Raw genomic sequence first — 16,543 nt, 5'->3', positions numbered from 1 at the left:
GTTATAGCTGACGAAGGTCTATGTATTCAACCAGTACCGATATTAAAATATCACACTACAGTCTTTTGGGTATAATGGCAATCACATACGCAAAAAGTTAAATGGCTATTGTACGAACTGGTACAACAACAAACAGTTACAAGGCAACACAATAAATGACTCTGTATACATTACATCAGGCAAACTCCCAACAATCTTTGGTCTATTCGAAACATTAAAAAATAGTGAAAAGAAAACCAAAACAAAACACAATTAACAACAGGCACCATACTTTTTTTGCTAATTGCTTTACGCCACACCGACACAGATAGGTCTTATGGCGACAGTGGGATAAGAAAGGCCTAGGAGTTGCAAGGAAGCGGCCATGGCCTTAATTAAGGTACAGCCCCAGCATTTGCCTGGTGTGAAAATGGGAAAGCACGCAAAAACATCTTCAGGGCTGCCGACAGTGGGATTCAAACCCACTATCTCCCAGATGCAAGCTCACAGCCGCACGCTTCTAACCGCACAGCCAACTCGCCCGGTGCAAACGTTTTCATAAACATTTCAGAAAACGTAAACTGACTAATACAATGTGGAAATTGCAAAGGAGAGATATGAAGAAGGCTGATAGATTACGCAAAGTGTAGCACCAGTTCTCTTCGACAGCTAAGAAGACGGGCAGGTGCGGGGAGAAGGGAAACGTGTGATCGCGAACCAGAAGGAGGGACGGATGTGTGTAGGGGAGGAGGTGCAGAGGTGCAGCACAAAGCAGACAGTGTGCCGGCTAAGCATTGGCCAGCAGGTATTCATCGCTGTTCGCGCAGAATTTGAAATGTCGCAACTTTTAGGCCCCTTAGTTAACGCCCTAATGAATGTTGGCACCCAAAATTGATGCCGACATCTTCTTTACATGTACCTCAATGTGTTTTCCAAGTTTCATCACAATCGGCGACTTAACCATAGCCAATGTTCTCTTGTGAGTCCCAATCTGGGTTTCAGGCCTCAAGAGATACCACTGACATGATCTTTTATGCTAGACAAATCCAAGAGAAATGCAGAGAACAGCAAATCCTGCTTATTTTATTATTTTACAGTCTGGAAAAGACCTTTGATTCTGTTCCTAGAGAAGCTATGTGGATGGTATTACAGCACTTTGGCTGTTCTGACCATTTTGTTGGCTTAATCCAGCCTCTTTATAATGGAATGGTTGGATGAGTTCTTCACCAGAATGAGCTATCAGAAGAATTTCCTATCACAAATGAGCTCAAGCAAGGCTGCGTGCTTGCCCTTACCCTTTTCAACCAAACCGGACTCCATTCTCAGAGATTGACTCATAACACTAGGATAATGGAGCTTCAATATGCTGATGACAATGCAACACCTGAGGAGCTTCAAACATCCATCACTGGGTGAGTTGGCCATGCAGTTAAGAGGTGGCAGCTGTAAGCTTGCATTTGAGAGATAGTGGGTTTGAGCCCCACTCTCGGCAGCCCTGAAGATGGTTTTGCATTGTTTCACATTTTTGCACCAGGCAAATGCTTAATTAAGGCTATGGCTGCTACCTTCCCATTCCTCACCCTTCCCTATCCCATTGTCACCATAAGGCCTATCTGTGTCGGTGCAACATAAAAAAAACATCCATCAACTGTTTTAAGGAAGCTTATGAACAACTTGGTCTGACTATCGACACCCATACGACTAAAGTATTTGCACAGCCGGCACCAGGTGGTACAGTCCCTGAACTAAATATCACCATAGCAGGAACACCTCTTGAACAAGTAGACCAATTCACCTACCTTGGTAATATTCTAACTACACACTGCAACAAAGAAAGGGATGTGAAAAATAGAATACACTCTGCCCATGCAGCTTACGGTTGCCTCTCCCACCAAGTTTTCTTTAATAAGGATCTCAAAATATAATGGTGTACCAAGCTGTAGTCATACCAACATTACTATATGTATGTGAAACCTGGACACTTTATCGTCATGACATAAAGAAACTGGAATGCTTCCATCAGCAGAAACTTAGATCCATCATGAACATCAAATGGGATAACTACATAAGCAATGCAGCAGTTCTTGACAAGGCACATAAGAACAGCATAGAAGCCTTCATCATCACTCATCGGCTTAGATGGGTTGGTCACATCCCGCATATGAATTATAGCAGACTGCCTAAACAACTTCTCTACGGTGAGATTAGTCATGGCAAAAGGCCTCAAGGTGCTACTTTGAAACATTATAAAGACCAGCTTAAGAAGACTATGAATAGCACCAACATAAATGCTAACACCTGGGCAACAACTAGACAAAACTGTGTTCTCTGGCGCAAAGCTACTGCAGAAGGCGTCTTACTGTTTGAGCAGGCACATCACAGACAAGAAATTGAAACACATGAAAAGTGGAAACTACGTAAGATCCAACCTCATCCTCCACCCACCTTTAGATGTGACTTGTATGGCCGCATGTTTCATGCAAAGATTGGCTTGATCCATTATCAGCAACATCTCCACAGAGCCAACAGACTAAGAGGAACTGCAAGAGAAAAACATATTCTCAGAAACGAGTAGCGGCCGACGACGAAATGGTGCCAGTGAAGTACATTCGATTGACTCAAGAAATGTACAGGAATGGTCAAATCGAACTCAGAAGCTGTTCAGTATAGCCTAGAGGTAAAGATTGGAATGCATTAAGGGTCAGCCCTAATTTCCTTCCTATTTGTCATGAAGTTGAACCAACATAAAACCAAGTATAGTACGCAAACCTTTTCTTGAGCCCTAGTTCCCATTCAGCACTATGGAGCTCAGGGCTCAAGAAAAGTTTTGCCTACTATATCTGTACTGTAAGCTAGAAGAACAAATGCAAGCTCTGGAATTGCAAGTATCAAGTCAATTACTGAGTTTTGTTACTTGGGATCAGTTATAGAATAGGCTGCAGATATATCAATGGAAGTATCTTCCAGAACCCAGACAGAATGGAGAAACTGGAGAGAGATGTCAGGAATGCTCTGTGATAGGAAGGTGCTGGTAAAACTTAAAAGATTTATGGGACAGCTATGAGACCAGCTATCCTCTATGCCATTGAAATGGTGCCTCTAAGGAAGAGCAATAGCAACAGGTTAGAAGTAGCAGAGATGAGGATGCTTCCATGGACGTGTGGTTTCACCAGAAAGGATCAATTTCACAATGACCATGTACTGGGCACTCTGAAAACTACTAACTTCAGGGCAAAGATTAACAAGACAAGATTAAGCTGGTTTGGCGAACTAATATGGAGGCACAATGACTACATTGTCAAAACAATTTCATGCATGCAAGATGAGGGGAAAAGGTAAATGGACCTGTAGTGAGAAGACCTGACAGAAAAAAAAAGTTAATATTGAAGCAGCCCAGGACAGAGAATGATGGGGAAAATTCTAACACTTTTAAAAATCATGCCAGGGTTTTAATCTAGAATAAAAGAACATATAGATATAGTCTTAGGAGAACACATTACCTCCCATTACATCCAAAATAAAGGATACTGAATTAAGTTGGTAAGAGGATAACAATTTGGCAAAATTTAAGGAAGATCGATTGGACACATCTTGAGACACCCAGGACTTGTTCTGTTATCTTTGGATGGCAGTATAGCACATAGGGATGATAGAGGAATCCTTGAGGCATGAATAGGACCAATATATTAGAGTGGATGAAGGATGAAATTGTATTGAGAAAGAAAGAGTTTAGCACAGGTGAGGGTGGCATGGTCACCTGCATCAAACCTGTTTATCAACTTATGACCCTAACAACAACTTTGAGATATTACTCTATGTATGGAATGTCATTTTTAGTCAAAGAAGCAAACTTCTCAGTTGTATTTATTTGAAATGGCACTGCAGCCTTCTAAATCCTAGACAGTTTTGTCTTTTGTCTTGAGGATATCTGCTATTCTTCAGTCAAAATTTAAACATATCCATAAGGGCAGTGAGTTCATTGACAATGGATAACATCAAGAGGCTTAATAAAATGTTCTAAGAGTATGGATACTGATTACTATGGAACAAGAGTAGGCATCAAGAATATTTTCCAATTCAAGGCCTTCTTTATATTCAGGAACTATTGTATTAGTGCTAATTTGGTAGGTAGGGGGTTATTGTTTTAAGAGGGAGTAAACCTGGGGAACCATCCTCTCTTAACACTAACCAGAGTGAAAGAAAGGCACGGAAAAACATCTTCACGGCTGCCGACAGTGGGGTTTGAATCCACCATCTCTCGAATAACGGACACTGGCCACACTTAAGCAACTGCAGCTATCGAGCTGTGTGTTGACGAAAAAAAAAAAAAAAGCATTATTAGGCATATACGGTACAGAGGCATTGTAGATAAGTAATATTATTCAGAGGAAAGAAAGAGACCTAAACAATAGTCCAAAAGGAAACTGTGAAAGGATTTACAAAATAACTGGCTAATGTTAGATCAGACAGCAGAAAATCCTTTAGGTAGTTAGGAGAAAATCTAAGGAGGGAAAAGGGAAATGATGAACATTATAATGGTAACAGTCATATTTGAGAAAATATAGGAGGAGTAATGTAGTGTCATTCAGCAACAGAATATAGTAGGAAAACAGAAATAGACTCTGATGATAAACAGGATAGACTGAGATCATGTGTATTTAGCTCATATATTATAGCCTTAGACTATGTTTATCAAGTTTAGATCATTTTTCATGTAATCTAAGTTGTTCAGGAAACTTCTAGTTGTATATGTGTTGACTGAGAACTCTGAATTATGGTTATGCCATGCTTATCACTTGTAAAATAATTGTTCTCATGTTACAAGTTGCCCAGGAAACTTCTAGTGATCAGTATTGGCGATAAGGAGGGGCGAGTGGGGGGGGGGGGGGGGGGCGAGGCAATGCCCCACACTTTTTGAAGATAATATTACATTTTTATTCCATTTTAGCTGGCTGAAACTAGGAATTATAGGGATTGTCGGTATTTAAAAGGAAAAGCCATTTGTACAAGCCCTGTTGTCTTATCAGTTTTTTTCTTTATTTTCCTTAAACATTACTAAAATTATTAGTGGAAATACTCAAAAAATGTCCTTCGTCCCGGCTAACCAATATGTATAGCGCCACAGCAAATAGTGGAGACTTTGCCTGTGCTAGGAGGAAGTGTACCAGGGCTATATTTTGTTGCTAAGGTCATAGACAATGAGGTATGATTCAGCAACCTTGCCACGTGCATTCGTCAGTCTGGCACTCTCTTTTGTGTCTGTTAGTTTTTTTAGTGTATAGTCAAATACTAAATGATTTTAATTGTATAATGATGCCGTATTTCTTTTTAATTGTAAGAAATGTGTAATATTGTTGCTTTGGTGAAAGTTTTATAGTATAGTATTGAATCCAAATCTCAAAAAAAGTTATTACTGCATTTAAGTTGGTAAACTGTCAATCTTTACCTCTCTGTCGAAATTCGCTGAGAGAGCATGATAAACTTACCATTTTGTGGCCTTTTTTTTTTTTTAAGTTTTGATGTACACACACACACACACCCTCCCCCGCTATATCCCACAAACCGGGGTACTGTTTGTTGTCTGTATATTTTTTGACCCCGCACTTTTAATTCCCAATCGCCGCTACTGCTAGTGGTATGTGTGTTGACTTAAAAGTAAACTCTGGAACCTTGATCCACAAAGGTCATCTGTATAGTATTCTAGGTGTTTCTAGCAATCATTAGGTAATACACTGTAATGACTAACTTGTTTCAAGAAAATTCTAGAACAGGAACTTATTAAGGATTTTTGGATGTTAATTGTAGAACCTTCCAGGTATCTTGTATTAATACTCTGTTGCAAGAAAGCAGAATTATTCAGAATCATAGCCAGCAAATACATATAAAGAATATTGAGTCTAGTTGAAGTCAGTGTGTAATAGTGTCAGTTAGTCAGCTGTTGTAGTGACATGAAATGAGTTTGTGAGTTATGAGAGTACAGGAAGTTTTCCCTACTTGTGGAGCCAGAATTTTCATCTTCCAAAACCAGTCCGGACTGTTAGGCATTCAGCTGAATGATTCTATGAGGACAGTATCTGGCACTCTCAAATCCATACTTCTTAAATCACTGCCAGTATTAACTAATATCTATCATTTTGCACCAAACAATGAATGGTTAAAGGTTAAAATGCACTGCAAATGAACTCTTGCTGTTTCATGCAAGACTGCAGTCCACAGAATCAAGGAAGATTAAAAATCTTGACATCCCTCATGCTTCTTGCCAAGCTGAATCTAGTTCTTACGAGGGTTGGAGATCAACCCTTGCTCTCCAGGGTTTCATGCAGCACACTCTCTCTGCCAGTGTCATCCATGTTGTATTAGGATTCAATGAGCCTCTTACCTAGTTAGCACGAGGGATTTGAATCTCCTTTGCTTCTGTGGACTGCAGTCTTGATGAATCAGTAAGAGTTCATTTGCAGTGCATTTTAACCATTCCTTCTTTGATGCAGAAGGATATGTGTTAGTTAATACTGGTACTCATTTAAGAGGCATGGATTTGAGAGTGCCAGACACTGTCCTCATAGAATCATTCAGCTGAACCTTAACTCTTCCTGCGTGTGCACTGTTGATCCATACAGGCCTGTAATATTCTGCAACTAGGTATACTAAGGCAAGAGCTGTCGTCTGGAGGACAGTAGCATTTGTTGTCCAACTTGTGCCACTGAGTTTGTGAGAGATGCTGTTACGTGTTCTAACCTTTGCTGCTGTTCTACAGAGGTGTTATTTATACGTCAAAGAACGGTCCAGCACAATACCCAAGAATTTTAGATGAGCACAGGCCTTTAGGTGTTGGCCTCTGAATTAAACTAGCTGTTGGCCACTGAATTAAACTTGGAGAATGTAATGGGCCCTCCTGTAACGTACTAACCTCTGTTTTGTTTGCATTGGATTTCAATCACTAGGTGTTGAAGTATCTATCCAATTTTAGGAAATCTTGCATGAAAGTAGCTTCAGCGATCTCAAAGTCTGTGTACTGAGCTATCGGAGCTATATTATATAAACTTTCTACAAGCAGTATATGGAAGATTTGCACGGTAAAGATTGAAGGGAAGTGGAATGAAAACTGAACCCTGTAGCAGTCCATTATTTATTCTGTAGGATCTGTTTATGTTTCTATTTAGGTGTACTTTTTCCCTGATCCTTACAATTTGCTCTCAATCAACCCTAAAATAATTGAAGAGTACTTTTGTGTTGCTTTGAAACCTAAAATATGGCTCATACATAAAAGAAATACAAATACTGAACATGACATTCCCACAAATAACTCCAAAATTTATGTCAGCTAACATCCCAAAACTCATTGGAGATGCAGGTGGAGACAAAAATCACCCAAGGAGAAACAACCAAGAATTGAAACACTCAATATCCTCACCCTAATAAGCAAATTTGAAGAATTTGCAGACTTTATGGACAGGAACAAACTTGGGATTTTAGGGTTGAGACCAAGTAAAAACGATCATAGAAAAAGACTCTCTGCAGTGGTTATGTTCTTTACTGAAACAGAAAGGTGCGGAAAGCCAAGAATGGAAATGCTTTCCTTCTCCACAAAAATATAGATACGAGGACATTAGCTACGTGAGTGACAGAATCATCAAGATGAGAATACGTGTTAAACAGAAGAACTACTGTATACCTTCTTTCAAGTGTATGCACTGAAAGTAGGTTATCCTACTGAAGAGAAAGAGGAGTTCTCATAGACCTAGAGGACCTGATATCCGAACAAACCACTATTATGGGTGACCTGCCGAAGAAAACACTATTATGGGTGACCTGAATGCTCAAGTAGGAACAGAGAGGAAAAGGTGAGAAGATATCCTCCACAGTTATGGCAGTAGAAATCTGAGGGGGAAAACTGATAGACTTTGGTGTGCAAAATAATATGAACATGCCATGAGAGGGTCAAGAATGCTGTGAAATAAAGTAATATGTTGAAAATGTAGCTAGATCATGAAGAACAAGAAGACAACAGGATGGACCAGGAATACAGGAGCAAGAAGCTATTCGTAAAACGGCTGATCCAGGAACAAAGAGATAAGTGTTGGGATGAATTCACTACAAAGTAGCAGGAAGATTGTACAGACAACAAGAAGCTATTGTATAAGGTAGGTAGTGAAAATTGGAAGAAATGAACATGGCAATATCCTTGCTTTAGTAACAGAAGATGGAAACCTGGTGAGGGCAGAGAAAGGAATCAGAGGTGAAATGAAGAACTATTTCAGTGGATTATTAAATAAAAAGATAAAATCAACCACAGCAATAACAGCAATGATGTAAACCATGAGATACAACATCTGTTAACATGGCTGGTAGTAGACAACATGAAAGAATATGAAAATTGAGAAGTCCCCACAATTTGATGGTCTCACAGTGGATATGATAAAAGCAGGAGCAACAGTAGCAGGTCTAAATTAGCTGTCCAGGGAACTCTCTATCAACTGAAAGGAGAACAGAATTCCATAAGATTAGACAAGAGGTGTCATCTTCTCCCAGTACAAAACAAGAAATAAGAAAATGAAATGAAATGGCATATGGCTTTTAGTGCCGGGAGTGTCCGAGGACATGTTCGGCTTGCCAGGTGCAGGTCTTTCGATGTGACCCCCGTAGGCGACCTGCACGTTGTGATGAGGATGAAATGAGGATGATGATGAAGCCCCTGTGCCAGCGAAATTAACCAATGATGGTTAAAATTCCCAACCCTGCCAGGAATCGAACCCGGGACCTCTGTGACCAAAGGCCAGCATGGTAACCATTTAGCCATGGAGCTGGATGCATGCACCAACGTACAAGTAATCGTGTTTCTATCACACACAATGAAATTGCTGAAAAGGATATTTAAGAAACACCTGAGAAACAGAGCTGAATGACTCTTACAAAAAGAAAGACATGAATTCAGGAAGGACCAAAGCACTACTGACCTGATTATGGCCATGAGAATGCTAGAAGAGAAATACTGGAAATATGGGAAGAACCTGGTAATGGTACTTACAGACATCGAAAAACCCTATAACAATATCGCAATGAAGAAGATCTGGAAATGCTGAAGATAAAGAAAAAGAGGATATGAAAATACCTAGAAGATACGAATGTGCCACATTCCATAATTTCCAAAGTGAACATACTTTACCAGAAATGCTGCAGCTGTGTCCAAATAGGGAATGGAAGACCAAATTGGTTTATACAAATTTAGGAGTTCAACAGGGAAGTGCTTTATCAATTTTTCATACAGGGCTTTATTTTTTAACTCTTGACCAATGCCAGAGCATTTTCCTTCTCCACTATCAGGCATATGATAGCACTGGTTCTGTCCTTGAAAGCCGGTCTGTAGCATGCAATGGTGAGTGCTCAGTCAAAGATTGAAGCCCTGGACTGATCATTAGCAAAGATGCTTTCATTACAGCAAGACATCTTTGTGTGTAAAAGATATTTAAAATATGAATTAGGTAGTTGGGTGCGTGTTAAATTTCTTTGGAACTTTCTTGGTGAAGTGCCACCTTCTAGAACAGCAATTTACAATATTGTAAATAAATTTGACAGTACTGGCTCAGGGGAAAACAAGAAATGCAAGTGTAAATGAACAATTTTAAGGAGACAAAAGCTAGACAAAATTCATGCAAATTTTCATCTATCACCCACGAAAGATGACACTTCCAGCATCACAATTCAAGTAGGGACTGAATTGGGTTATATAGGCATTGCATCTGGAAAGCATATTCTGACTGACATGAGCGAGTTCTTCCACTGTAATGTTTCTGATCTTGTTTGCAATGTTTTATTTTAGTTCCTCCAATGTAGAAGCCTCCATGGCTTAGGCAGCAGTACGTTGGCCTCTCACCGCTGGGTTCTGTGGTTCAAATCCCAGTCCCTCCATGTGAGATTTGTACTGGACAAAGTAGAGGTGGGACAGCTTTTTCTCCGAGTACTCCGCTTTTACCTGTCGTCTTTTTTTCCAGCAACACTCTCCAATATCATTTCATCTGTCAGTCATTAATCATTGCCCCAGAGGAGTGCGACATGCTTCGGCAGCTGGCACAATTCCTATCCTCGCTGCAAAATGGGGGCTTCATTCATTCCATCCCTGACCGGTCAATGACTGGAAAACAGGTTGCAGGTTTTCATTTCCTCCTATGTATGAGGATTTGTCAGATAAGCCTTTTCTTTCAGTCTACCCCACAAGTGAAAAATCACACATTGTTAGATCTGGGGAGCGAGGGGGAGAAAGAGACCAACACTGATCACTCAGTCTGCAAACACTTCTGAGATTGTATGAAGGGATTCTTACACTGTATACACAGTGGCTGAATCTTATTGAAACCATCCTAGTGATTTTTCTTCTTACGTCAACTAATGAAAGAATGGCATCAAAATGTAATTTCAGTACCTCTGTGCATTTACTGCCATCTTGTAAAAGATTGACACTATTCTTACTCTTACATTAACAGCACACGACACCCCAACCTTCCTTATCATAGTGAGCAATTTCATAGAAACCAAGAGGATTTTCTGCATTCCAGTAGTGAGAGTTATGACTGTTTAGACAGTCAGTAAGATGAAAACAGAGTGGGTCAATTAAACTATCATGGACCGATGAAAGATACCACTGAAAATATCGCACCCATATTACTGGATCACCAGGTTTTCAAAACAATGGGCCCTTGTAAATCTGCACAGTTAAGATTTAGCAAGAGTGAGGGACCTGACACTGAGTAAGTGGAAGCAGTGTTAGGACTCAACTAAGGACCTGGTAGTCGCCAACCTACACTCCTAAGTTGAGTGACCCTGGGAATCATTTTAGTCACCTCTTATGACAGGCAGGAGATACCATGGATATTATTCTACCACCTGCACCCACAGGGCAGTTAATCTACATACAATGCACTACGCTACCAACTATTAAAAAAAAAATACTCAATAGTGAATACATCCCTCCATATAGGGTTGGCATCGGGATGGGCATCTGGCCATGAAACTGGGCCAAATCTACAGTAAGTTAACCCAAATAAATTGGAAAAAAGGCCAGGAAGAAGTAGTCATTGTTGTTGTTCCTTTTAGACACCTGTTAGTACAGGAGAGCATATCAAGAACATGTTCTAGAACTCCAATCCATTGGGAGGGAGCATTAGATACAACCGCCTTCTACTTCAATACAAAATTTAGATCCCCTATTTGATTGGATTAAAGCCAAATTCAGGTATGAAATATTCCTATATCCATAATATTATGTTGACCTCTTGTCCTATTCATGCATCCATAAAATAACCCAAAAAGCAAGATTCTCAGGAAAAAATGGTATGTAGGCTGTGGAACTTCCTTTCTTCCAGGGATCCAGACATCTTCTGAACTAGTACTGAATCACTTATAAAACCTAGACAGTAATATATAGATGCTGAAGTAGTCCATTTTGTGTAAAACAATATTATGTACTCTATAATACTATTATCCTCTTTTATGCTTTCCTTCAAAAATTGCTCATTTTTATGAACTACCTGATAGAAATAAAAAAATAAATCATACGTTTTATGTGAGTTTACTTCTGTGCATTGATAAAGAGATATGTCCCTAATAATATATATGAAAGGACAAGTAGCACAGTGTGAGATATCTTCTTGAAAAAGAGCCTTGTGTTGTATTTTGTTTTCTGTTCTCTTTTAATGTGCTTAATAAGGGATTTTCATTTAATACATAGGAAGGGGGTGTACTAATTAATCATCTCTAGTGCAACAAAGTGACACCAAGAAAATGGAAAAGAATTAATTTTTAAGTTGCTTTACATTGCACCAACACAGATAAGTCTTATGGCGATGATGGGATAGAAAAGGGATTGGAGTGGAAAGGAAGTGGCCATGGTCTTAATTAAGGTATAGCGCCAGCCTGGTGTGTAAATGGGAAATAATCAAAAACCATCTTCAGGGCTGCCGATAGTTGGGTTCAAACCCACTATCTTCCAAATGCAAGCTCACAGCTGTGCGCCTCTAACCGCACAGCCAACTCGCTCGGTTGTTCAAATGAAATATGGGCTGATGTTAAGAAACAAACACTGTATATATTGGACAACATACACTATATCGCCGAGAGTCTACAGATAATCAACAATGTGTACCCAAGTCAGGCCCTGTCCTAATGCTGAACAAGTTTCTCTATATCCTCCACAAAGAAGGATGTTGATTGCTAGTGGAACCATTCTTCTGCAGCTTCACAAACTACTTGATCAGTGGTTATACACTTACCCTCCAAGGTCTACATCAACAGACCAAGGAAGAAAGATCTAGGCTGTAAGGCAGATGATCCCAAGATCCCAACAGAAAAAAAAAAAAAAAAGCAACGCAGTGTATCCAGTGGTGCTTTGGTAGCATGTGGGCATGTGTTATTGTGGAGCATATGCACACCTCTCTCTTTTGGATGGCCCTTCTGAGTTTCTATAAGATGTTGCAGTAACTTTGAGCAGTGATTGTGGCATCAACTGGTAGCCACTCAAACATCCTCCCTTAACATCAAAGGACCTTGTCAAACGCAGCAGATAAATTTGTCTTCTTTGGTCTTGGTGATGAAGGATGTATCCATTCCTGTTTTATCGTCTTTGTTGCCAGCTCGAAATGGTGGCATCCTGTTTTGTCATCATTGTAACTTGTAACTTGCTTGAAGAAATGCTGTCTGTATGTGGGGCATCGGCCGAGATGATTTTTTTTTTTTTTTTTTTTTTTGCTAGGGGCTTTACGTCGCACCGACACAGGTAGGTCTTATGGCGACGATGGGATAGGAAAGGCCTAGGAGTTGGAAGGAAGCGGTCGTGGCTTTAATTAAGGTACAGCCCCAGCATTTTCCTGGTGTGAAAATGGGAAACCACGGAAAACCATCTTCAGGGCTGCCGATAGTGGGATTCGAACCTACTATCTCCCGGATGCAAGCTCACAGCCGCGCGCCTCTACGCGCACGGCCAACTCGCCCGGTAACGAGATGATTTGAGCATTACTCCATCCATAAGGCTTTCTGTTCATTGGTGAGATGTCTGGATACTCACTCAGAATATACTTCTCAATACTTCACTTCTCTGTGCATGGACCCTACACTGAGGCTGACAGCCATTGACAGCTCCTATTTGATGATATGGTGAGTATCTTTCGTCACCATGTCCACAGCAGCAACCTTCTCCTGCATCAGTACAGGCACCTTTCAGGTTGTGGGAGGTCTGCAGTGCATACCCGCCCACCTTAAAACTTGACATACCACTTGGACACACTGCTTCATATGATATATGAGTTCCCGTGCATGGCTTGCATTTAACCAAATATTTCACTTGCCAAAGCACCTTCTTTTTATAAGAATTGAAACATTCTCTGTTGTTCTAGACTGAACATATGTATTACACACCACTGTTGGTTCAACTGTTTCCTCTTCTCAGCAGACACCTAAATTGCTCTGACCACAATCTGTGCTGCTACAACAAACACTAAGCCATGCAGTGTTATCACCTCTTGGCTGCCCAGTTGAACACTACCAGTGTTGACAGCTTTGTTTATGTTTTATTTGAAGAACCCTAATGCAATTTGTTTTGAACACTGATTATTTTTTTCTCATAAAACCAGAACTTGTTAAAAATATTTCCTTGTAACACAAATTTTCTGATGATGGTGTCATTGCTTTACTATTAACAGCATTGATAGCAGACTGGGACACATCATCTGCTATGCTCTACAATATAAACAATCCAAGGGAGAAGATTTAATGTTCATCTGGAATGAAGCAAAGAAGAACCAGTATCGTCAAGAATTTTTATCTGATCTGCAGTCGTGTCCAGGGCACAGAGAGTTAATACGCAGGTGGGTGATAACACAATTTATAATATGCTCCTTGCTTTCAGAAAGTGTTAGACCATTACACCACATAATATCTAAAACATGTTTCTTTCCTGTTTCACCCTGTATTTCTGTACTCCACACATACGCTTCGAACTATAGCTTATGATCCTATGACTCTTCAAGTAACACCTCATGATTCTTTTATTCTATACACAGCATAAATTTTACAACATATTGCATGATCTGTAGCTAAACCTCTCAGGAACAGTTTTTTCACCATATACCACATCTGTGTTGTTATGTTCCATGTAAAATAATTAAGTCTCTTAGGTCATAATTTATAAATAGTTACATAAAAAAAAAAGCTAAGCATCTGTTTTCCTAGACCTGTTAAAAAGCAAAATCCTACCAACTCACTTCAAGCTATATACATGTGCCAGCCAATAGTTTAATCCACAAGTCATTACTCACAACATACCATTGCAACTTCACTTTCCAAGTACAAATTAAAAATAAGTTGTATACAACCAAACCCCATGGCGCAACATCCCTGAAGGGCCGTGACCTACCAAGTGACCACTGTTCAGCCTGAAGGCCTGCAGATTATGAGGTGTCATGTGGTTAGCGTGACGAATCCTCTCGGCCATTATTCTTGGCTTTCTAGACCAGGAAGTTGTATAATTAATGCTCTGAAACTCATTCTTGTCTTAACAAAGCTCACCACAGCTTATAGAGCTAAGCATAGCTAAATTAAACATCAATCTTCGAGGAAGAATACTGTATTGTATGAAATAATTTCCATCCTACTAATTTTCAATCGCATGATGTACATTTCTTATCAGTCTTTAACACAAAAGACTTTTATCACATTCAGGTCATCAGCATGTGTGAACTGATTGTATGATAACGGAATTTCATCCCTAGCTAATTAATGTTTTCCTGTAAATATTATACTGAGACGAGTTGTCAGGGTCATTAAATCTAGAATGACAAACTCAGAGAGGTAGCGTGTTTCACTAGTAACTAAATTTATTTCAATGCTGTTTACAGTTATTTATACATGTACTCGAGTTTGAGGTTTCCACTTCACGCAGTATGTCTTCACACGTTTCATTCACCACAGAGCCCTCTGTTGCGTCGAACTCCTGCTTTCCATCACAGGCTCTCACAATGCAGTGTCATCTTCAGAAAAATTCACTCCACAACTCTCCGCACTAGGTGTAATCAAAACTGTCTTACTCTTCACCAACACATTCCCGAATGACTCGTCACCAACTCGTGGCTGTTTTATTACAGACTCGTATTCACTCGCGACTGAGTTAAGACTGTCTTGCGCTCTCTTAGTTTTGCACTTATATAGGCCTGCAGAAGATTCTCGAGAAAGTATCCCACAGTTTCTGTTTCCAAATCATTCCTGGCACCTTTCCAATACTAGCCAGCCTCCTTCATCTTCATAGGATTTCGGCCAACAATTTGTCAGAGCTGTTGTTTTGCTCACTGCTTAGCCTTGCCCACATTGCCACCTTCTGCAAGTCCCCTATATTCTCTGCCTTCATTTTCACAATGTGTGGCATTACAGCCTTATAGTCTCAGCCTCCTCACGAACGTTCTTCCACGTATCTCTCCTTGATGCTATCTTGTTCCATCCTTTCACTCCCAGAACATTCAGATCTCCCTCTACATCATCTAACCAGCATAGCTGAAGTCTTTCCTTTTTCCTAATCCATAGGTTTTTGAAAGGTCATTTTTTCTCACAATTATTTTCCTCCATTCAAATAACATGTTGTGCACATCCCAGCCAATGTATCTTTAAAAAGGAGATCACATCTCACGTTCTTTAAATAATTGTTCTAATTCACAATAGATTCAGGGATAGTCGGAGTGTACATTAGGCTATATATTATTAGTGGTGTAGCACTTTCACGGGACCAAAATGACAAATGCTAAATTACTGTAGCTGCATGTGAATACTGTACATAATAAAAGTTGTGAAAAATGTAATTAATAATTAAGATTTTATAATGTTTCATGCCTCTTTACTATATGAAGGGCAATAACAGAGATTTTTGAGATTAGAGTGAAACCTCTCCTTATGGACACCTCTAAAATCTGGACAGAATTTTGTGTTCCAACATACATCCTACAATAGCATTATCTCTCCTTTGAGGACACTCCCTGGTACTGACTCGGACACTATTCTACAGTCCCAAATTATGCTTTTACCTCTTCACTACGGACGCAAACAGAGTGAAGATTGAACTGCACGATAGAATAGGTTTATACATATCAAAAGATTTGTGAATACAAATAAATGCAGTGCACTACAGGTATTTTCTGGAAATGTTTGTGTACCTAGACTCTATGTGGCAGCCTTCTGAACCTCAGTAATTACAGTGACATTAGTAGGGATTGGAAAGGTGTATGATAAATCTGTTACACTTCATTTCAACACAAGAAAGTCCTCTCTTAGTGTTGACAGTGGAGTACTGAGGCTAGACAACAAAGCAGCCCAGTAGTTCTGTATAGTTGCCACCGAGCTCGATAGCTGAAGTCGTTTAAGTGCGGCCAGTATCCAGTATTCGGGAGATAGTAGGTTCGAACCCCACTGTCAGCTGCCCTGAAGATGGTTTTCCGTGGTTTCCCATTTTCACACCAGGCGAATGCTGGGGCTGTACCTTAATTAAGGCCACAGCCACTTCCTTCCCACTCCTAGCCCTTCCCTATCCCATCAT

The 16,543-nt window shown here is 40.0% G+C and overlaps 1 protein-coding gene across 5 annotated transcripts in view; it reads left to right on the top strand.

Moving 5' to 3' along the window:
- The window catches only part of LOC136877760 (aminopeptidase N), a 210,109-nt gene that overhangs the window by 140,222 nt on the left and 53,344 nt on the right, over positions 1-16,543 (top strand). For 4 of the 5 annotated variants that reach the window (XR_011018591.1, XM_068228638.1, XM_068228639.1 and 1 more), the window contains one exon: positions 13,668-13,832. Coding sequence is in view for 3 of the 5 variants with exons in the window: in XM_068228638.1 (XP_068084739.1) it covers positions 13,668-13,832 (165 nt within the window). In the remaining 2 variants the exon portion in view is untranslated. Of the gene's footprint in view, positions 1-13,667; positions 13,833-16,543 lie in introns of those variants that run through there. The other variant, XR_011018592.1, reaches the window with a different exon arrangement.

The sequence above is a fragment of the Anabrus simplex genome, chromosome 7 (genome assembly GCF_040414725.1).
Source record: "Anabrus simplex isolate iqAnaSimp1 chromosome 7, ASM4041472v1, whole genome shotgun sequence".
NCBI classification, from domain to species: Eukaryota; Metazoa; Arthropoda; class Insecta; order Orthoptera; family Tettigoniidae; genus Anabrus; species Anabrus simplex.
This window is presented reverse-complemented; position numbering and strand designations above follow the sequence as displayed.